At 36.7% G+C, this 21,890-nt stretch overlaps 2 protein-coding genes across 3 annotated transcripts in view; one reads left to right on the top strand and one right to left on the bottom strand.

The window, feature by feature from the left end:
* The window catches only part of cmip (c-Maf inducing protein), a 30,236-nt gene extending 21,827 nt beyond the window's left edge, over nucleotides 1-8,409 (top strand). The window contains exons 16-21 of the mRNA XM_052532135.1: nucleotides 3,161-3,301; nucleotides 3,571-3,618; nucleotides 3,714-3,860; nucleotides 4,052-4,157; nucleotides 4,854-4,924; nucleotides 5,767-8,409. Of these exons, the coding sequence (XP_052388095.1) occupies nucleotides 3,161-3,301; nucleotides 3,571-3,618; nucleotides 3,714-3,860; nucleotides 4,052-4,157; nucleotides 4,854-4,924; nucleotides 5,767-5,820 (567 nt within the window). The 3' untranslated portion in view covers nucleotides 5,821-8,409. The remainder of the gene's footprint in view (nucleotides 1-3,160; nucleotides 3,302-3,570; nucleotides 3,619-3,713; nucleotides 3,861-4,051; nucleotides 4,158-4,853; nucleotides 4,925-5,766) is intronic.
* On the bottom strand, nucleotides 6,369-21,798 carry si:ch211-260p9.3 (1-phosphatidylinositol 4,5-bisphosphate phosphodiesterase gamma-2). Of its 2 annotated transcripts, XM_052532133.1 has the most exons (33): nucleotides 21,667-21,798; nucleotides 21,462-21,571; nucleotides 21,164-21,355; nucleotides 20,739-20,930; nucleotides 18,762-18,855; nucleotides 18,613-18,660; nucleotides 18,447-18,531; nucleotides 18,216-18,299; nucleotides 17,988-18,028; nucleotides 17,810-17,882; nucleotides 17,372-17,473; nucleotides 17,171-17,289; nucleotides 16,982-17,067; nucleotides 16,761-16,878; nucleotides 16,495-16,663; nucleotides 16,258-16,293; nucleotides 15,196-15,276; nucleotides 14,962-15,033; nucleotides 14,774-14,854; nucleotides 14,487-14,659; nucleotides 14,076-14,282; nucleotides 13,827-13,946; nucleotides 13,549-13,729; nucleotides 13,397-13,435; nucleotides 12,707-12,773; nucleotides 12,348-12,505; nucleotides 12,086-12,176; nucleotides 11,660-11,881; nucleotides 10,830-10,954; nucleotides 10,333-10,453; nucleotides 10,086-10,256; nucleotides 8,910-9,001; nucleotides 6,369-8,807 (listed from the first exon to the last, which is right to left on the bottom strand). In XM_052532133.1, the coding sequence occupies exons 3-33, from the start codon at nucleotides 21,345-21,347 to the stop codon at nucleotides 8,802-8,804; spliced, it is 3,438 nt and encodes a 1,145-aa protein (XP_052388093.1). In that variant the 5' UTR covers nucleotides 21,348-21,355; nucleotides 21,462-21,571; nucleotides 21,667-21,798; the 3' UTR covers nucleotides 6,369-8,801. The 2 variants fall into 2 exon arrangements, with proteins under 2 accessions (XP_052388093.1, XP_052388094.1); XM_052532134.1 differs by lacking the exons at nucleotides 21,164-21,355; nucleotides 21,462-21,571; nucleotides 21,667-21,798 and having other exon boundaries at nucleotides 18,762-18,872; nucleotides 20,739-20,842.
* Between the last annotated feature and the right edge of the window lie 92 nt (nucleotides 21,799-21,890).

The following is a 21,890-nucleotide window of genomic DNA, read 5'->3' as shown; positions in this document are numbered from 1 at the left end:
TGGTTTAACCTTTTCCAAAAGTCTTAGTTTTGCTAGTCTCAGCCTTTGAGGGCATGTCTACAGAACGCCCATAGTCTGTTCACTGACCGTATGATGAATAATGCACACATAATGCTAAGAGCAGACTGAAAATTAGCAGTTTTTATCTGATTGGCAAGCATTATTCAACTTCCAGTGAAACCAAGTTGTGTTTACAAGGTACTAATGAATGCTTTTGAGGAAAATCTAACGACTAGACTAAGAAAACTGAAATATCCACAAGAATAATTGCATATTCTGTTTTAAATCCTCTGTATTTTTGTACAGACAGAAATTCTAAGCACATTTTCTGCCAATTTCTATCCATTTTCTCTAAAACCATCCACAGAAAGTGTTGCTTTTGCCCCTAAATGACACACAAAACCGAAAAACTGGTGGGTGATCACTTTCAATGAGTAAGTCTGAGTTGGCAGTTCTAGACTAGAATAAACTGCAAAGTGGATAGACCAATAGACTGACTGTCTGTATTCTTTGTGGATCTGGCAACCCTAGAATGTATTGTAATTATTACAATTTAATTAAAATGTTATCCTATATTTTGAAATCAACCTATTAGGTATTAGGGTGTGGTCATATTTAATGTTGTTTGGTGAATTTGCTTCTGTTTTCTTTAAAATCATCTGTAGAAATTGTTATTGTTTAGTTTTTTCCACCGCTATCTGTTGTTGTATTATAAGGGGTTCACACGGGTCTTTGAAATCCTTGAAAGTTTGTGAATCTGAAAAAAATGTGAAGTGCTTGAATTTATTTTGTGCAGGAAGTCTTCTGGAGAAAAAAATTCCATATTATTCCCTCTAGTCCACTGATGTGTTATTTCGCCAACAATTCGTGGCCTGTTCATAGAAGATTTATTCATTTTTCATTAGTTTCTCGCATGAGGTACTTAGTGTTGTATGTTGCCATCACGTTAGAGTGACCATATTTCCTCTTTTTCCTGGACATGTCTTCTTTTTGGACCTAAAAAAAAATGCGTCTGGCCGAGATTTCGGAATCGACCAAAATGTTGGAAATCGGCTTTTGTTTTTTTCTGCAAACGTTCTAATAGTGCATAATTTTCACGCATCAGGAATCCGCTATCAATATGCAGAGTATTTAAATCTCTCTCTCTCTCTCCTCAACCCGTGAACAGTCAAATCGGACTCCTGCAGCTCGTGTTGAATGCAGGATTGCCAGGTCCGCATATTTTTTGTTTGTTGTTTTTTATTTTTATTTTATTTTTTTTTATGGCTACTTTTAAGCTGTTAATGGGTTGATTTTCCCCATGGGTTAAAGGTTTGAAATATTGCTTAATAACATTTGACTAAAATGCTTGTATTGAAACATTTTGTATTCTGCATATGATAAAACTTTGATAGATGTTAAGTTTTGTGAAGGAGGGCCACTGGTAGGAAGCTTTTTAGCTGTGTTTATAATCAGTATACATAACAGTGACTGTAAAATATGTATTTTAGGTATGGAAATGACATTTTCAGTTGTGATATTTGGGATATGGTCATTGCACTACTTTAACCACCAACCAATCACACCCCAGACCCCTGCCAACTCCCACTGTCCTCTTTTTGGAAAAATAAAATAGGGTCACCCTACATGCATGCACAAAACTACTAGGATGGTACCAACTGTGTTTCACAGACACAGCTGAAAATTAATGTTGAGTTACTTTGCTTGTTAAGATAATATAAACCCATGAGGCAAGAAAAACTTAAAAGCATATTCAAATAATCTAAAAACTTCCGGTTACATGAGCCTAGACTCTTTTCAATAAAATCCATGCAAAAGTTAATATCAGATCATTTTAGATTACGGTGTAGGATGTATCGAATATTCTTCAGGTTTATGCACAACAGAAATACAACAAATAGAATATCAGATCTCTGTCATATGGCCAAAAATCAATTAAAAAATGTTTTTAGCATCTACTTTTGCTGGGTACCTGGACACTCAGGAATTGCTGGAAATGAGAAAGCAGACAGTGCAGCAAAAGAAGCACTATCCGCAGAATTAGTAAATAGTTTTATACCTTTTACAGACTTAAAACAAACGATAAATGAATACATCAGAAATAAATGGCAATCAGAATGGGATCAATGTCTAAATAATAAGTTGCATGAAATAAATCCTGATGTGAAGAAAAAACTTAACCTCTGTTTTGAGAATCGTTGGAATCAAGTCATCTATACACGATGTAGAATAGGACATTCAAAAATTACACATACATTTTTACTCTTAGGAGAAAATCCTCCAAAATGTTCATTTTGTCAGAATTCATTGTCCATTAAACATATCCTTCTAGATTGTATTACATCTGCCCCTGTGAGAAACCTTTTTTATTCCGTTGATACTTTTGGAAAAAATTTTAATCAAGTGAATCCGAACATGGTCCTAAGATTTCTAGAGGAAATAAATGTAAAACATCTTTTATAGCCTTCCTTTGATTGGTTGTATCTTATTCTCGCCATGAATATAGCCTTAGAAGCTGGTATGGCGTTTAAAAGAAAAGAAAGAAAGAAAGAAAAATGTTTTTTTGCATAGTTGTGTTTGACACATAGAAACTGTAACAATGTATCTTAAAAGATAACACAATGTAACCTCACTCTCACTTGAAATGTGTCCCCACATTAAGTCCTTGGACCTGGAAAGTCCTTGAAAGGTCCTTGAATTTGAAGTTAATCAAGGTGATTATAATCATTTTCAGTTAAACTCGCCTCTAACGGTCACGTAAAAAACTAAATAAAAGCTTGATCACTTTAAGTTGTTTTCAAATCTAAGTTAAAAAATGTTCTAGACTACAATGTATCCATGTATCCTTTGTTGATTTAAATTTAGGATTGTATTTAATCCGATATTCGTATGCACTGGGTTTTGTGTTCTTTATAGTATCCACTTGTTAGCTTAGCAACATGCTAATATCAAATTCTATTGGAATCAACTATGAGTATGGTTGCATATACCATTTTTAGTTTTTTTTTTTTTTTTGCCAATTTGTTTTGGGCAGTTTCAATTCACTTTCCATGTCTTAATGGATGCTGCTTTAATAGACAGCAAGGCAGCTCACTACATTATCTGTGGAGAGTTCAAGAAACCAGTATATAGCAGTGATCCCTGTGTGTCTGCCGTGCAGATCCTGTGTTTGATGCTGGAGTACAACATCATAGAGAACAAGGACACTCAGCTACAGATCATCTCCACCCTGGAGAGCACCCAGGTCGGCCTGCGCATGTACGAGCAGCTGTGCGACAGACAGAGAGAGCTTAAAGAACTGGTGAGTGCACAAACCAATTTCACAAATCAACACCGAGGCGTTTTCACTGTCACGCGCAGGCTTTGATAATACGGTCAGTATGCAGTCATCGCTGCATACCGTCACAGACTGAGCTCGGACTTTTAGTTTAACGCAGTGCTCCCATTAACACAAAAAGACAGAAGTGACCCATTTACAGGCTTCCTACATATACGGTGCTGACTCTCAAGCGCCCCCTGTTGTTTAAACTAATAACTGCAGAACTGGTAATATCCTTTCTCTCTGTTTAGCAAAGAAAAGGAGGCCCTACTCGACTCACTCTGCCATCTAAATCAACGGTGAGTGTGTTTGCATAAATTACAATGTATTTGCCTGCATCCATGCTGTTGTTTTCCTAGTAAAACACTTTTTCCTCACATTTCTTGTACTCTAGGATGCCGACTTGGCTCGTCTGCTGAGCTCTGGTTCCTTCGGCAATCTGGAGAACCTCAGCTTGGCGTTCACCAACGTCACCAGTGCCTGTGCTGAACAGCTCATCAAGCTGCCATCCCTCAAACAGCTCAACCTGTGGTCCACCCAGGTCTGTTTTCCTCTGCTCGACCTATTCTCAGTCCCATAGTCACAGAGAATCTCCACTATGTGCTGATATACATATGCTATATGCTGGTACACTTTTGACCAACTGAATGCATCCTTGCTGAATAGAAAGTTTTAATTTCTTTAATAAAAACCTGTTTTATTGACTTGATTTATGTTTTCGCTGTGTTTTAGTTTGGAGATGCTGGGCTCCGTTTGCTATCGGAGCATCTGGCCTGTCTGCAGGTTTTGAACTTGTGTGAGACTCCAGTCACTGATGCTGGCCTGCTCTCCCTCAGCTGTAAGAACACATTTATATAAATCATATACCCAGCTGCATTCATTCTGAACCGTTAAAATGAAAAAACAGCTGTTTCTGAATTTAACATGATTCGATTTGTTTTCTAGCCTATAACGTAGCTAGTAATAATTCATTTGTGAAGCTTGAGGTTTCGTAAAAGGATAGTTGATTCAAAAATGAAAAATCTTTCTTATGTGGAGCACAAATGGAGAACACAATGTCAGAGCTTCTGTTTTTCATATACCGTGAAAAAAGTGGATGGTGATTTATACTGTCAAGCTTTAAAAAAAATCATAAAATATGACTCATGCACTATAGTCCAAGTCTTTTGAAGCCATAGACATTGTGCAGAAATAATCTTTCTCTCCACTCTAGATCTCAAATGTCATTCGTGAACGTGTTTTTAAATTTACCACATCACAATCGGTCACAGCATGCAAGATCTAGTGTTTTTTGCCATTAGTGATGTCAGACCTGTAATGGTGCTCTTTTTGGATATTAGCCATATATACAACCATCTACTCGTTGTTTGGCTTTAAAATTATGGCACAATTTTTCATTTTAAAAGTTAAGTGTTTTTAACTTTCCATTTAACAAAAAAGTGGTTTATTTCCAGTGTTTGTCCAGACACATTTATGGTTTATTTTAAATAACATGTAGGATAATTGTAATTAATATTGCAATTTTACCTTGCAGCAATGAAAAGCCTGTGCAGCCTGAATATGAACAGTACTAAACTCACGGCGGACACATATGAAGACCTGAAGGTAAGAGGAGACCCTCATTAAAAAATAATGAATGGAAAAAAAGGGTTAAATCTCATATCTCAATTTAATATGCAAAAGCCTTCTAAATGTACACTATTTCTCAAGTTTGGGGTCAGTAAGATTTCTTTGTTTAATTTTAAAATTGGTACCAAAAAATCGAATTAATTAAATGCTGTTCTTTTTAACTTTTATATTAATCAAATAATCCTGAAAAAGATTATTACAGCTTCCACAACAATATTAACCAGCATGGCTGTTTTTAACATTTACAATACAAATAAATGAGTACTGAGATATTACAAAAAAAAAAAAAAATTAAATTACTTTCTGAAATATATGAAAATAGAAAACAATTAAAAAATTGTATTTGTATTTCACAACATTGTTGTTGTTTTACAAGTTGTTCATAAATGTAAATACTGCTATTCAGTGGGGCATACAAAAGAATGTAAACATTACAAACAACACAAAACAGCCAGAGTGACTTGACCAATGGCTTGAGTTTAGGGGCTTTGTTATCTTGTTTGACTGGCCAATAGCAGATGAGAGAGTTGTCAGGAAACCAGTATATACAGTCTCTGCTTTTCCAATGCAGTTTGGTGACTCTAATGGTGCAGAAATTACACTCTTCACCTTTAAAATGTATCATCTTATCATTTTTTATGTTATTTACACAAGTTAGGAAATGTTCCTGGTTCAGTCAATCAATCGTAGCCATGAAACAATACGAATCATAGGTCTGATAGGAATGTTGTTCCAGGAACAACAAAGGATGTTAAACCAGGAACTTGTTACCTAACATTTCATTATCTAAATGTGTCCTTCTCTGGTCCTATCCACAGGCCAAACTTCCCAATTTAAAGGAAGTGGACGTTCGCTACACAGAGGCATGGTGAACACATCATCCGAACACAACATAATCAAGAAGCAAGGACTATGTTTATAGGAACATCATTCAAATGACAAGGACCTTCTGATAATATCATAAACACTCAAGAATCATCTAGTGTCTCATCCGAGGATGCTCTTCGCAGCGGCATCAAAATGCAAGAGTATGTCCCGTGACATCATCAAACAGCACAGGAACCTTTCTAAAGACATCACCAGGGGACTTTTTCCTCTATCTCGTTCTGACCTTTATCTCAGACCCCCCCAGAGGAACCGTGTCCCTCGTCTTAATCCATAACTGGCGTCCTTTTTGTCCCCCTGAAGACATCAGACCTCCTGGATACTTTTCCCCTGTGCTACCAGCGTCTGCTCAAGGCCTGAATATTCAGAGCCACATTCCAGTACAGTTTTGATATCACTTCCTGTGTGGAAAGCCAATTTCCACATCGTTATTTTTTTTTTCGTTTTCGTTTTATGTTACATGTGTGCTTGGTCCTCTCGGTTCAGAGTCCATCAGTTTTGCATCCTCACGGGGATTTCTGGTGTAAAATGTGTCTGTTAACAATATTCACGTTCATCTCTATCACTCTGAAAATCTTTTTTTTTTATCAACTTGAATAAGCATATTTTTCCATACACTGCTTTCATATAAGTGTGTGTTTGTAAAGAAAATCAACATATCTCCCTTTTTAATGCGGACTTTTCAGGGGCTTTCCTCAACAACAAAAAAAAGTTCATTTTCTTTCCCTTCCTCTTCTCTATTCTTTTTTTTTTTAGCCACATTGTACAGTATAATTTTTATTTCACACCCGTATTTAAGAGAACATCGTCCAGAAAGTAGTCTGGGACTACTGTGTATTTATGAGCCCCACTTTCTGGTCTTAAGTACTTTTGTCAAGCATACTGAACCAAGATGGTGCCTAAGACTTTTTCTGTAAAGATTGCATCACCTAGCAACATCAGCTAAGTTGTACATAGATACATGATGAACTTTTAAACCGATTAACAGGCTTTATTATTCTCTGTAAACTTCGCCTCTAGTGGTCGATAGGAGTCCACCATAATTTTCCTGCCACAACGGTTGACAATGTTCCGCATATTTATATCAAATCCAGCCAAGATTTGTGCTGTTTATTAAGGCTTTTTATTCAGTTTAACTTTTTTATATTTCATCTTTTCCGGCTTTTGTGATCAGCGTCTCTCCAGACATATAGTTCATGACCACTGTAATTAGTTACAGTAAATATCTTGACCAGTAGGGCATCTTGTTGGGGGGAAAAAAGACGGTCTAAAATAAAACGATCAATTTGCCGTCTTAACTTAAATTGAGTTTTCTTTGTTTACAAAGCGTGTCTGCCTCTACTCACACTTTGAACTAAATCCAGACAGAGTTGCTGTCCCGTCCATGTGGCCGGTCTTGACAGTAGCAGTTTTCAGTAGTTCCAGATGTTGTGTGTGTGTTTGATTTCACACAGATATAGATGCCGTCCAGAGGTGGGGGGCGTTCAGAACTAGGTGCCATAATGGCACCAACTCGAGTTCTGCCAACTTGCATAGTTACATACTGTATAATGTACATATGAGTGTATATAATTTCCCATTTCTCTTTCTCTCAAGTTTTTGGGAGACTCTTTGTTGCCTTTATTTTTTTTTTAGATGTGTGCATACAGTCACCTATTTTTGTTCCCTTTCCTGCCTCCAGACCAAGTGCACTGTCATTGTGTTTTTGACTGTATGATAAGTTTAATCCATTTTTGTTGCCTGTTTTGTTTCTTTTTTTGCATGTTTGCAATTTCATATAGATTCAAAATAAAGGGTAAAATCACTAGGCCCCTTCAACCACTTACCGTATGGATCAGTACATGTTTTTTAAAAGTGAAAGATGGACAGAGTTAGTGTGCGTGTCCGATGTGAACGGATGGAATATATTGGGAGTGTGTTCTGAAGGTGCGTTCGTGAGCGGACTAGAAACTGTGCCATTCTGTACACACTGGTGAAACTCAAGCCATGGTCAGGTGACAGATACATTGTAATGGTCTTTAGTCCTAAAAGCAGACCATTTTTCTCTGTGGAAGGAAGGATACGAGGGGGCTGGGTTTCCCCCAGCCTTCATTTTGTTCAGAAATGATTAAAAAAGCCAGCTCTTAGAAACGATGGTTAATTTGTTGAAGTTGAAATCCAGTTTATACTTAAGTTTACTGTTTCCTGATCAATTTGTAACATCCTGTGGAACTCGCTGTGCTATTTGAGTTTCCAATGTCTCATCAATATTATGCCTCATTTATTTCAGCTTTTTTATTTTTGTTGAAAAGCGCTTTTTTTTTTCAATGTTGTATTGAGACTGAGTCTTAATATGATGTGGGTGGGGTCACAGGTGTGTACGTATAGAATGAACTACGTTTCCCATGACTCCTGGAGTTTTTTGCAGATACAACTGCTGCCCTTATTTCTTCTGTGTTTTTCTGCTTCTATCTACAGCTGGGTTGCTGCTGCTGCTGCTGCTCTGTGGCTGTTGTAATGAGAACAGGAAAACAAGCCTAATATGTGAACCAGTTTCAATCAGAATAAACTGTCTGTGAATATGTTTCAAATAGAAAGCTTTCAAAGCTTTTTTATTGGCGTGTTTTACCCGTGCTTTCCACAGTTTAGTCATTTGCTTCAAAAAATGGTTTTTCATATTTGGAAATACACTGTTTATATTATTTTGATAACAATGATACAGTAGAGAGAAAAGGAAATTCTCTTATCAGTATGGACCCAAAACATGAGCATGTGAACAAATATACACATTTATATGTAATACAAATATACAAAGTTTATTTAGATCTCTTTCAGTCTCGCGGCAACTGCCCTGCAGTCCTTACAATTTCTTTTCCACATTGATCCAGAATGTAAAATTTATCTTCCAAACAACAAGACCAAACCACATGCTTTTCACCATATTCACATTGAAACGTCTGCTAGTTCCTTTTGGTTATGGCTGTTTACTTTACACCTGTAAACAAAGATTTGAGGAATGAGGAAATACTGTCTCAACGGTAAAAATCAACGGTCTCGAGGTTAATGTATATTAATAAAAAAAAATAAAAAAACTCACCTTCCTCACCTCCGCCTGATGCACATGCACCAGAAGAGATGAAAGCTCCAGGTTTTCACCAAACCCATTCTTCAGCGGGACGGACCGATACCCTAATGACCAGAAGAGAAATGCAACAGCTCAGAGGCCCTTTAAATTTTAATACAGAGGAACCGATTTTCTTTGAAACAATATTATGAAAGCAATTAAAAACTAATCTCCGGTTCTGGGGTTTGTTAGGGAACTACAGGGGCTTTGGGGTTTTGAAAAGCGAAGTTAAATCATAAAAATCAAAAATGTAAATAATAAAAGCCTCACTAAACCTTAAGGGGTCATATGATGCAATTTAAATTTTTCCCTTTCTTTTTGGAGTGTTACAAGCTCTTAGTACATGAAGAAGATCTGTAAAGTTGCAAAGACTAAAGTCTCAAATCCAAAGAGATATTCTTTATAAAAGTTAAGACTCTGCCACTCGCCCCTAAAACGGCTCGTTCAAACATGCCCCCACATGTCTACGTCACTATGTGGAAATATTTGCGTAATGCCACCCAAATGTTCAAGCAAAGAAAGAAGGCAAGGTTTCAGTAACCGCGGTTAGTGTTGAAGCAGCCATGTCAGGGAGATGCTGTGTGTATCTAGGCCAAAGCAAATTTATTTTGAAAGATGAAGCTTGCGAGTCGCGATTACGGAAAGGCGCTTGTGCTTGTGGTGTTTAGCCAATCACAATGCACTGGGTCAATTGGCCAATCAGAGCAGTCTGCGCTTGTTGGAAGGAGGGACTTTGTAGAAAACTGTTTTTGCTGCTCAAGTGTTTGCCAACGCTTCTTCAGTAAAGTGTGGATTTGCATCATATACAACATATAATCGTCACTTCCCTACAGGTATTCTTTACGAACAAGGTGACAGCTCCAACTACTGGCCTGGCATACGTAATACAGCATTTTTGGCCGTTTTTCACTGAATTGTATAAAAACCATAGATGCGAATTTGTGTACACGTGAAACTTAAAAAAAAAAACTCAAGGGAAAAACATTTCCATTTTTGACTACATCATTGTCGTGTAAATGTAGCCTAAGATAGCCCCCCCCCCCCCCCTCACCACCCTTATTTAAGTGAAGAAAGTTCACTAAAATAAGAATTAAATATTTACAAGGCATAATATACACTTTAGGGCTCAGATCTGTTGGATGGATTTACCTTGACGAATACCTCTAACAGGAAAAGTGGCCTGTGCAAGAAACTTAGCGTCAGAGAATGTGTCCTCCTCAAAAACCACAAAGCGAAGGAAGGCCAGATCTGGCTCATCTACTTTAAAGTATCTGGTTGGATTCGTTTGGCCCAGCCACACTGGATTCAGTCCGTTGTCCTCTGCAAAAAAACCAACATCACTGCTGGAATCTAAATTCGAATTCCTCTCTCCCTATCTCTCTTCCCGTATCCTTACTGAAAAGAGTAGTCTTGAAACTGTTGTCGTCTGCTTGACCTCCTGTGTACGGCCACAGCTCAACTTGCACAAAAGGACTGACGATGTGGTCTGGACTGGGCAGATGCCTAGCTGCCATCACCTGGAGGAAACCCGAGAAAATTATTAATAGTTTTGACAAAACTGCACCACACCAATGTGAGTAGTTCTCCCAAAAATGATCATTTGCCATGTCATTCAAAACATGTAAAACCCTAAGGAAAATTTAATATCTGTCTTCCATGGAACACATAAGGAAATCTTTTTCACAAAATAAAAATAACCAGAGACTGTCAAGCACCAAAATGACAACTTATAATATTTTAGTCTAAAAAATCAAGTCATATAGGTTTGGATTAACATCAAGGTGAGCAAACAAATACTTTTTACTTTAATTTACATTGCATTCCTATTACTTTGATATTCTAGAACTCGAGAACTTCTAGAACTGCAGTTTCAAGCAAATAGGAGTTATTTACTCTGATTCTGATGTTTTTTTTAGCAGGCTTCTTCTTGGTTGGATCTCGCATCCACTCTGGTTTAAGCACGTAACCCGTGCCTCCATTCAGACTGAAGAGAGCACTGTTTAGCTGCATGAATTTATCTGAAGAGAGATGACATTGAGGTTAAGATTTAATAGACACGTTTATTGGAGAGCAGTTCTGGGACGCTACTGCAGGCGTTAGAGTAAACTCTTCTTCTAAGATCAAGTACAATCATGGTGAAGCAATAGTTTTAAGAGAGGCTTGCTGAGAAAGTTAGTCAAAGTTGAGATGTTTATAGCTAACTTACGTAAATAATGAACAAAAATAGCAGATGTGGGTTAATGGAACAAGGATTTGAAGATATCTCTCTTTTTTCTAATTGGATAGCTGCAGTATCTGGTCATTAAAGGAATAGTTGACCAAAAATAAAAAAAAACATGCTAACTTTCAGGCTATTGAGAAAAAAAAAACAGTCTCGATCTCTTCTTGATCTTGGATGAATTTTTTTTATTAATTTGTATTTTTTAGTGTACTATTCCTTGAAACGAGTAAATGATGCATTTGCTTATTCAGGCCTGATATGGAAACTAAATTCCTTCCAAACAGAACATTTTAAAATAGCCTTCTATCGTCCCCTTGAGTGCTGAGGTTTTACCACCACAACAAGGCTCAGTAAGATTTTTTATTTTATTATGTAATTATTATTCATTATACAATTATTCAGCAAATACACATATTCACCAAAAGTGACATTAAAAACATTCATAATGTTACAAATGATTTCTATTTCAAATAAAGGCATGTAACACTTCTCTCTCGCTTACCAGGAGTTTGGAAGTTGAGAGCCACCATTTGGCATCCTAGTTTCCATGAAGGACAAGGGTCAAAGTTAGAGGAATCAACTCGCCCACTGCAGGGATACACACGGGTCAGCGCTTTGCGGTTGTACTCCAGAATGCTGTCCGACTTCTCCACAGCGGTTTCATTCTCCTCTTTTGGAACCATGTTATCCGGAACGGAACGCACCTCTTTGTAGTTGTAATTTTCTGAGAGGTCATAAAAGTGCAGAATGGAATAATAAATGAAATGTCTGGTTCGCTCACCTCAAAACATTTCGGGAATGTGTTGAACATGGCCTTGAATTTGTTTTGCTTAATGCTGATGTGTATGATAAAGTACAGCTGCTTTTCATTTTAGTTAGTTCCACACTTTTTTGTTTTCATTTGGGTAATTTTTGGTAAGTTACATACCAAAAGTTTTTTTCTTGATAGACTGGCAGTATACCACCATGTCTGACATCTCAACAGCTATGTTGGTTTTTGACTCCATTTCTGCTCTTCTCTATTTCGAGAAGTAAGGGAGATTGTCAGTGCATAGATATTCACAAGAACTACTGGTAATGAAACATGGAGAAATATAAAGAGAAAGATACACTATTGATAATCAAGCACAATAACAGATATTGAATGTGAGTTTACAGAAGAGGCAAGAAAGACAAGCAGAAAAACAAACCGCTTTCCCCAAGCTCTGCTTGTTTTGGATGATGCTCAGAAGCACTTGGTACCATTCGTCCACCTGCTCCACGATCTCACACGTGAACTCAATTAGCTTCAGATTCTCCCTATTCAAAAGGGTCACCACAAGGGGCCTGGCATGCTTGGCTTTGCATGCTGAGGAGAACCCATTCAGATCAACAAAGAAAAGAGTATTAAAGTTTTATCATTTGTAAACCGAGGAGAGCTTTTTTCATAAAGCATTGATCATTGAAAATAATGAGAACAATCTTTCTTGCAGTTGGTGAGATTTTATATGCATGTTACAGCATAGCTTAGTGTAAAAACATATTCACACAAGCGGCAAAACAATCTTACCAACAGTACACTTTGAGATGTCCACCACACCTTTACACCGGTCGCCTAAAGGATTGTCTTTAGCAACCTGAAAGAAAACTTGAGCTCAAATCAGTTTATACATACATATCTACTTTTTTTTTTGTATACATAAGTATATATTTAATACAATTACATTAATTCATATTCGGTACATAATGGTTTTTATTAAATATATGCAATGACTTTAATTCAATTATTTAAATGAATTATTAATAAATTAATAAAATTTGTATGAATTAGTTCATGCATGAAGTCAGAAGTCCTTAATATAAAAAAAAAATAATTTTCATGTATGATTGTATGTGTAAATATATATATATATATATATATATATATATATATATATATATATATATATATAATACACATACAGTAAACACAATTACTTTAATTTGAATTTTTTTTAATATTTCATATTAGTTTTATATTAATATTAACATTTAATATTTTAAATATTAGATATAGACCATGCATCTATTAAAATTATACATTTTTTACAAATAGAAAAAAATGGCTGAGAAATTATGCCACTTTGTAATCTAATACAATGAAACTCATATATTTTAAGTGTTTTTGTAGAACATTGTAGTAGAATATTGTAAACTTACACTCCCAATACTTTTAGGGGCATTGTATGTGTAAAACTAATATTTGCCCCATCATACTTACCTCACTGTACTGTTCGCTGTCACATGTAGATATATCCACCTGCAAAAAGACAATATGATACAAAACTACAGTTTGCAGATGGCCACAATTTTTGTATCTCTTTTAGTTTCTGTGGCTAATTTGCTTCTCTTATCTGTTCTCTCTTCTCTCACCATACAGAAGCGCTCCACTAACTGTGGTGTTACGGGGTAGCGTAGTTTTGTCTTGCCGTAGAAAAGCTTGTCACGGAAACAGCTAACCAGGTCCTCAAGGCTACCGAACTCATAGGCGTCTGCCAACACATACTTGCTGTTGTGTTGGTAAATCAGATAATGTTCGACATCCCCTTCAACTCTGAGTAACACATAAACAAATAAAAATACGTACTGAGAGGAAAGTACGTGTCTTCGAGGAATACAGTAAAGAAGTGAAAAGGAAAATATTGAGGAACCTGATGGAAAGGGTAAAGCTGTCAGGCTCTTCTCTTTGTCTGATGAGGAAGGCTCCATCTCGAGGGATCCTCAGAAGATAGTCTTCTGCTTCGGCTTGACTCAGGTTACTGTAAAACCACCTGAATAGACAACACAAGTTTGTGTCCAGATATCTTTAGTTTCAGTGACTGAAATATGATCCGGCATTGGAATGTGTACGTATGTATATGAGTAAGTGCTTCAATTTGAAATTCATCTTTTCTTCTTACCCCATTTGGTGGAAAGGCACAAAATTGAGCCGAGGCAGAAAACCGTTGAGGTGCAGATTTAATCGATCATAATTGATCGGATTTTGTGTGTAATACTTGATCAGGGCACACATACTAGGAAAACGTTGCTTGATTGTCAAGTAGAAGAACCATTGACCATTTTCTGAGGAACAGAAAATTCTGTAGTGCTGAATTCTCCCGCTCGTCCTACAGAGAGCACATATTATTATGTGTATTATTATCAACCATTTTTTTTATATATATATTTGTCTTTGTGAATATAAGCCTGGTGCTAAACACTGGTCCAATGCAATGTAATTAATGAAAATTAATTCAGGCACAAGCTTAAAACCTTTTTGGTGAAATAATTTGGAAAAAAGGAGAATAGTGAAAGGCTGGCAGATTAAGTACCAGAGGGAGATATTGTAGTTTCTGATGAACCTCTCACTCTCTCGCACCAGGAAGGTTCCATCTTTTCCATCCCTCCCTTTGCAGAAATCACACAAGAGTTTTTCAGCGGCTATTCTGCCTTCAGCCAACTGTCCATGAAACCAGGGCTCTGACAGGTGCAGCTGTGAGCCGTCCTGAACGTTTCAGAAAGAAACAAGCAAATGTGAAAGTGCATAAAAAACTTCTGAAAGTGGTTTGTCTTCCCATGACCTGAACTGACTTTTTAATAAAGACAATGAGTCACTTACCTCAGGACTGTCTTCCTCCAACTTCTCTTCGGAATAGTATAGCTTATTATCTGAGATCACACAATCATGCCTGTAAAACCTCTAGATTGAAAAAAGATATATTATTATCATCTATGAAGACGTTATTATTATGACTATGAATATGTAACAGCAAAAAAGCAGATGACTTTTAAATAAATGTAAAGCACCTTATCTATTGGATCCCAGATGCAAAGCTCTCCTTCCTTCTCCACTACACGGTTTTCTTTAGCTTTTCTTATCTGCTTTGAAATATGAGAAATTATGAAATAACCTAAAGCTGCCTCCTAAAACTTCAATCAGATCCTGACACCGTTGGCAAACAGATTTTAAATTTTCTAATGAAGAAAATTAGTTTCATGGAGAATACAAATATATCACAGAAAAATGTGTAAAAAGTGCACCTTCTCCCTGTAAGTGTTTCCAATTTTCTTGAAGCTGTCTAATTTTATTTTCACAGTTGTGTTTCCTTTTTCTTCCTCCAGCTGTTAAGAGCAAATAGAAAATTAACATATGATACATCAAAAAAACGAATGCAAACAAACTCAGATGTTAAAAGAATGAGTCACTCAAAAATGTACTGAAAATGTACTCATCCTCAGACCTGTCAAGATGTTGCAATAGATTTAGAGAACTTTTGCTTATTGATTGATCCTCTGTAGTGAATGGGTGCTTCAGAATCCAAACAACTGATAAAAAACATCACAATAATCCACAATGAATCCATATGATTTATATAAACAAATTCATCATTAAGACCTTTTCCACTGCGAACCATTCCTTCTGGCTAAAATACCTCTATCCTGCTTTCTCAAGTGAAAAAGTCATCTTGTCTGAATCAGGAGAGAAATATGCACAGATCTAGCACTGTTTACGAATAAAAAAAAAACAGTCCAAAACGTTTCTAAACAAATATGTCAATGGATTTTGATGTGAAAGGACAAGAGGTCATGGATATGGACTTTTTCTCTGGATTTAGCATTTTATGTGGGTTATGGACCCCAGATGCAATGGTTTAAAGTTAAAATGCATGTTTCATACAAACAGCTTTTTGCTTAATTACTTGTGGATTATTGTTTTTTTTTTCAGCTTTTTGAACTCTCATTTTGACGGCACCCATTCACTGCAGAGGATCCATTGGTGTGCAAGTGATGTTAAACGTTAATTTCTACAAATCTGTTCTGATGAGGAAAAAAATGATCTACATCTTTGATGGCCAGAGAGTGAGTACATTTTCAGTAAATTTGAAGAGATACGTCATTTTATGTTCACACTCACATACAAATGCAATGTGCTTCAGTGTTAACACAAAAATACTGTGTTGTCACCATGTTCATATATATCGGGTTAAAAAAAAATCTGAATTGCATGTAGTCTAAACAAAGTCTAAATAATTAATTTTCCATATTAGACATAAACAGAGTTTGTTTGTTATGTGAGTGAGATAAGGCGTGTTTTGTGGATACCTTATTGGTGTCATTACTCTCATTTATTTTCTGGTGCTGTTGGAGAGAATAAACAGGAAATCATGCACTTTAACGATGATACAACAAAATATATATTCTTAGTCTGCTACACAATTACACTGAAATCTTCATGAGTCATGTTACATTAGAGACTCAAGCAACTGAAGGATCTCTGCAGTTTTTCCTGCTCTATTTAGTTCAACCACATGAGATGACAAATTGGACTTTTTTCCCCACCTTGATGATGATCTTGCCTTTCAGCTGGTTTGGTGAGGGCAGATCATCTGCTTCTGGTTCCAGCGGCTCGGTCAGGAGCTTGTCTTGGAAAACATCACGTAAAATCTGAGCCATTATTTTCTGTTGCTTGATGTCACAGTGCTCTTCTATGGACAGCACCACAGGATACCTGCCAACAGAGATTAAAAATAAGTTGAATCATTGTTGAATGTTGCATTTAGCTTGCATAATGATAATTCAATGTGTGTGTGTTGTTGATGACTAACTCAGACGTTGCAAAAGCATGATCATTGATGGCCTTCACCACATCCCTAAACTTGATCTTGGAGGTAATGGTCCGTCCATGGTATATGACAGGTTCATCTGGACCATTCCAGCAGTCCACTGAATTACACAAAACCGAATACATAATAACATAGGGCCAATATGAATTATATCCATACAATTTAAAAGTTTTCCAAGCAAAACTGGTACGTTGTTCACTGACACTCAACACAGCGGCAGCCCAGCCTCAGGCTGCGCACATAAGCTTCCGTTGAGGACTCACTGCGCAGTTGATCTCCAGTCAAATATCTGCGAAAAAAAGCAAAACACATGAAGTAGCACAGGAAGTTCATACTGGAAGAGGAGGAGCTGCTGCATGTGTGTTACGAGCATGAAGAACTGCAGCACTGACGTGTTGTGAGAAGAGTTGATCCAGTAGTGGGACAGAGGATTGTTCATGTCCAGAGGGCAAATCTCTGAGAACTTCTCATCCCAAATCGAGTTCTCTTTGGAGAAGAGAAAACTGAGGAACTAGAAAGACAGAATCATTTTGTACAGATTTTCAGTTTTATAGATTCATTTCACAAACTAAAGAGATCTCTATAATTTGTACCTCTCCGATAGTAAGCATTGGATAGCTGGTCTTCCTCATGGTGTCTTCGATGAAAATGGTCATCAGCTCCTGAACCTGACTTAAATCTTTGGCCCAGGCCTCCTACAGTCAGAAAACAAATATACAGTTCATTTTCAAATTGAATATTTCTTTTCAACATTCATAGTCAAAAATAAATGTTTCTTGAATAGCAAATCAGTATATTAGAATGATTTCTAAAGGATCATGTTACACTGAAGATTGGAATAATGGCTGCTTTGCCATAAAAAGGAATAAATTACCTTTGAACATATATAAAAATAGAAAACAGTAATTTTAAATTGTAATCAGTTTCAGAATATTATTTGCTTTGGTGAGCATCAGATTCTTCATTCGAATGCATTAAAAACAGTAGGCTAGATGGAAAAAAGTTAAGATAAAACAATACATTGGTCTTACCTTCTGTCGATATAAAAGAAAGTTTTGGAAATCATTGAGGAGAACTACAGAAAATTCAGGACTATCAGTATTACTGCAGAGAAATACATATAAAACAAATAAAGTTTGCATATTACACATATATATTTTTTTAAACAATTAAAATTCTCATGATTTGGCTTCTTTAATTTTTTTTTACCTTATGAAAGCTGGAGGCCCTTTTTCAAACTCTTCTAGCAACTAATAACAAATAATAAAAAGAAATTAATGAAGAATTGTAAATATTTTTATTTATAAATTGTAAATATGTAAATGTTCCATTCAATACTACAAATAACATTAATAAATAATGGAACTGATACTCAAATAACAATGAAATGCAATGAAAAACAAAAAAAAAATAAAAATAAATAAACTGTACACTCACCATCTTCTGGTTTTCAAACATTAAAAAATTGTAGAATTTGTGAAACTGCTGAATATCCAGGGAATAATCTTTTGCTTCCACCTCCTGGACATAAACTTGTGTTAAATGTGTTTAAAAAAAGCTAACTTAAATATTAGAAAGTGTAAAATCCAAATCCCAACTTGCTTCAGATAAAAGCATCTGTAAATGCATAAATGTAAATGGAGAATTCAGTTTCACTATTATTTGTACCACAAATCTGTCCTCCAGAAAACGTCCACCTGGTACAGTGAAGTTCATCTGTGGCAAAAGAGACTTGAGCTCTTTCAGGGTGATGCTGAGAGAGAAAAAATAACGAGGTGAGATAGAACCAAAAGTGAGACTGGTTGAAAAAAAGGTCAAAGAGATAAAGGAGAACCTGCTTTTCTTTGATTGATCAACCGAGTACATCTGCTTCATCAGCCAACTACAGTAGAGGGCAAAACAGAGAATGAAATATTTGTTGAATTGTATTACGGTTTATGGAGACAAAAGTGTGTGTGTGTGTGTGTGTGTGTGTGTGTTTACCACTCTATAATCTCTGGTGTGTGAGCCACCAGTGTTTTTTGCCTGAGTAACTCCAGTCCTGTCAGCCATTTCTCTGCATCCTCCACTGAATCAGCTGTAGAACAGCAAAGGCTTTTACAGAATAAGCACAGATTGACAAAATTAAGTGGTGAGATGATCATGATTGTCCACCAAACTGAGACTTGAAACCTCAGGGTGCTCCATTGGGACCATTCTGGTAAGTGTACTATTGCTAGCATTGCTGTTTACCAGCATACGTTATATTTTAGATGTTGGTGATGATACTGTACTGCTGTCCCTTTATAGCTATAGCTTAACCAGAAAGGCTTATTTGGTCAACCAAAAAGACCAGCTTAATTAGTTAAGTTTTGCTGCTGGAAAATATGCATATGTTGTAATACCAACTAGCATAAACTAGCACAAACTAGATTTGACAGCACTGTTATTATGGCTCAAAAGTTTGGGCTTCAAGATTGTTTAATGTTTTTTTTTTAAAGAGGTCTCTAATGCTCACCATTTAATGCATCCATGCTTGACAAATTTATTTTGAAATAAATTCAGGTGTATCTTAATAAAATAGAATGTTGTGGAAAAGGCTACACAATCATGGGGAAGGCTGCTGATCAGACAGTTGTCCAGTAGACAAACATTGACACCCTTCACAAGGAGGGCAAGCCACAAACATGCATTGCTAAAGAAGCTGGCTGTTCACAGAGTGCTGTATCTAAGCATGTTAACAGAAAGTTGAATGGAAGGAAAAAGTGTGGAAGAAAAAGAAACACAACCAACCGAGAGAACCGCAGCCTTATGAGGATTGTCAAGCAAAATTGATTCAAGAATTTGAGTGAACTTCACAAGGAATGCACTGAGGCTGGGGTCAAGGCATCAAGAGCCACCACACACAGACGTGTCAAGGAATTTGCTGAACCACAGATGACAGAGGTGTCTTACCTGGGCTAAGGAAAAGAAGAACTGGACTGTTGCCCAATGGTCCAAAGTCCTCTTTTCAGATGAGAGCAAGTTTTGTATTTCATTTGGAAACCAAGGTCCTAGAGTCTGGAGGAAGGGTGGAGAAACTCATAGCCCAAGTTGCTTGAAGTCCAGTGTTAAGTTTGCACAGTCTGTGATGATTTTGGGTTCAATGTCATCTGCTGGTGTTGGTCCATTGTGTTTAAAACAAAAAACAAAGTCACTGAACCCGTTTACAAAGAAGTTTTGGAGCACTTCATGGTTTCTTTTGCTGACCAGCTTTCTGAAGATGCTGATTTCATTTTCCAGCAGGATTTGGCACCTTCCCACACTGCCAAAAGCACCAAAAGTTGGTTGAATGACCATGGTGTTGGTGTGCTTGACTGGCCAGCAAACTCACCAGACCTGAACCCCATTGAGAATCTATGGGGTATTGTCAAGAGGAAAATGAGAAACAAGAGACCAAACAGTGCAGATGAGCTGAAGGCCGCGGTCAAAGAAACCTGGGCTTCCAGACCACCTCAGCAGTGCCACAAACTGATCCCCTCCATGCCACGCTGAATTGAGGCAGTAATTAAAGCAAAAGGAGCCCCTACCAAGTATTGAATACATGTACAGTAAATTAATATACTTTGCAGAAGGCCTACAATTCACGAAAAATGTTTTTTTATTGGACTTATGAAGTATTCTAATTTGTTGAGATAGAGAATTGGTGGGTTTTTGTTAGATGTGAGCCAAAATCATCACAATGAAAATAACCAAAGACTTAAACTGCTTCAGTCTGTGTGCATTGAATTTATTTAATACACAAGTTTCACAATTTGAGTTGAATTAATGAAATTAATGAACTTTTCCACAACAATCTAATTTATTGAGATGCACCTGTAAATAAAGAATCTTACAGACCCCAAACCTTTGAATGCTAGCTATAGCAGTTGTATATGCTGCTAAAAAAGCGTGTTGTTGCCTGATTGTGAACTTAAAATGTGTGAGGAACCAGTCACATACCTTTTAGACTTAAGGATTTTAAAATAAACTCAGATCCATAGAAGATGGTGAAACAGGTTCTGCTGTCCTGCTGGAGCTCTTTTTCAGATTGGCCAAAAATTCGTCGAAATTTGCTGCCCCTGCTCTCATTAAATCTCTGGAAATCTTTAAATGTCTCCCACTGGCGAACCTCCTTGAACTCAAAAATGTCCACTGCAAATAAATAAACACAGATTTTCTATACAGAATTGATCAACTCCAGTATATCATCAGTATTCCTTTGAATAAATACAAGTGCTTGCCTAAGCAAATCTTCTGAAAATTAAGGCCCGAATTAGTGCAAAAGTAGGACCACTTTCTTAGACATTAGTGTAAAATAATATAACTGCTATTTTAAAAAGCATTAATGTATTTGATTTAAGTCTACTTTCAAGGAAGCAACTTACACAATCTGGCTATCTTGTCGTCAGAGCGTATCAATGCCACCTGCATGCTCTCCATAATGACCTGGACAGTGAGTCTTTCAGCCCTCTGCTGATACACCATCATTTCAGTCCCCATCTGTAGATGCATCGTAACCCGTCTCCTCTCATCCTCTATCAGCTCATGCCACTCACTGCCGCCCACCATCACTGCATCTGACACACGAGGCAGAGCATTCTTGCATCAGATTGCGTCACACTTTTATGTTTATAAAAACAACAACTGTTAACAGTTAAAAGATGTATATTAAGAAGTACTTACCTTCCTGATTCGGTGCTCAAAGCAAACTGAGAAATGGCGTCTGTTGGTTATTATCAAAACCTTGTCTTGAGAAACCTCACATCCTGTGGCATAATCAGCTTTCTTATTTCCTATGATGAAAAGCAAGCATTTCCAAGAGAGGACATAAAATCATCTTCCCAAATCATCTTCATGAAAGTTATATGTGAATTGATACAGTAAATACCTGTATCTGAAATTCCAAAGGCCTCTAAACCAATATTTGGAAAGATCTAACTTCCAAATTCTATCCATAAAATGCTCTCAAGCTCAAATTGAAAATTTCAGAAGACAAACAGTGGCACAGATATTTTGCTTTTAAAACAAGGGGGTGGAGAAAAACATAAAGTATTTGTGAAATGAAGTGGATTTTACTGGAAAGAGAAAGATGGGGTGAGAGATATGTCTGAT

This window comes from Carassius gibelio, chromosome A18, assembly GCF_023724105.1.
Source record: "Carassius gibelio isolate Cgi1373 ecotype wild population from Czech Republic chromosome A18, carGib1.2-hapl.c, whole genome shotgun sequence".
Taxonomy (NCBI): Eukaryota; Metazoa; Chordata; class Actinopteri; order Cypriniformes; family Cyprinidae; genus Carassius; species Carassius gibelio.
Note: the sequence above shows the minus strand (reverse complement) of the source record. Positions and strands in the feature narration are given on the sequence as shown.

Excerpts from the sequence above, each read along its gene's own strand:
- si:ch211-260p9.3 (XM_052532133.1), bottom strand. The coding sequence starts at position 21,347 with ATGGTGGGCGGCAGTGAGTGGCATGAGCTGATAGAGGATGAGAGGAGA. Across the intron at positions 15,277-16,257 it reads AGAGTAATGACACCAATAAG|CTGGAGGAAGAAAAAGGAAA; the intron begins GTATCCACAAAA and ends TGCTCTTAACAG. Across the intron at positions 12,774-13,396 it reads ACAGCGAACAGTACAGTGAG|GTTGCTAAAGACAATCCTTT; the intron begins GTAAGTATGATG and ends GTTTTCTTTCAG.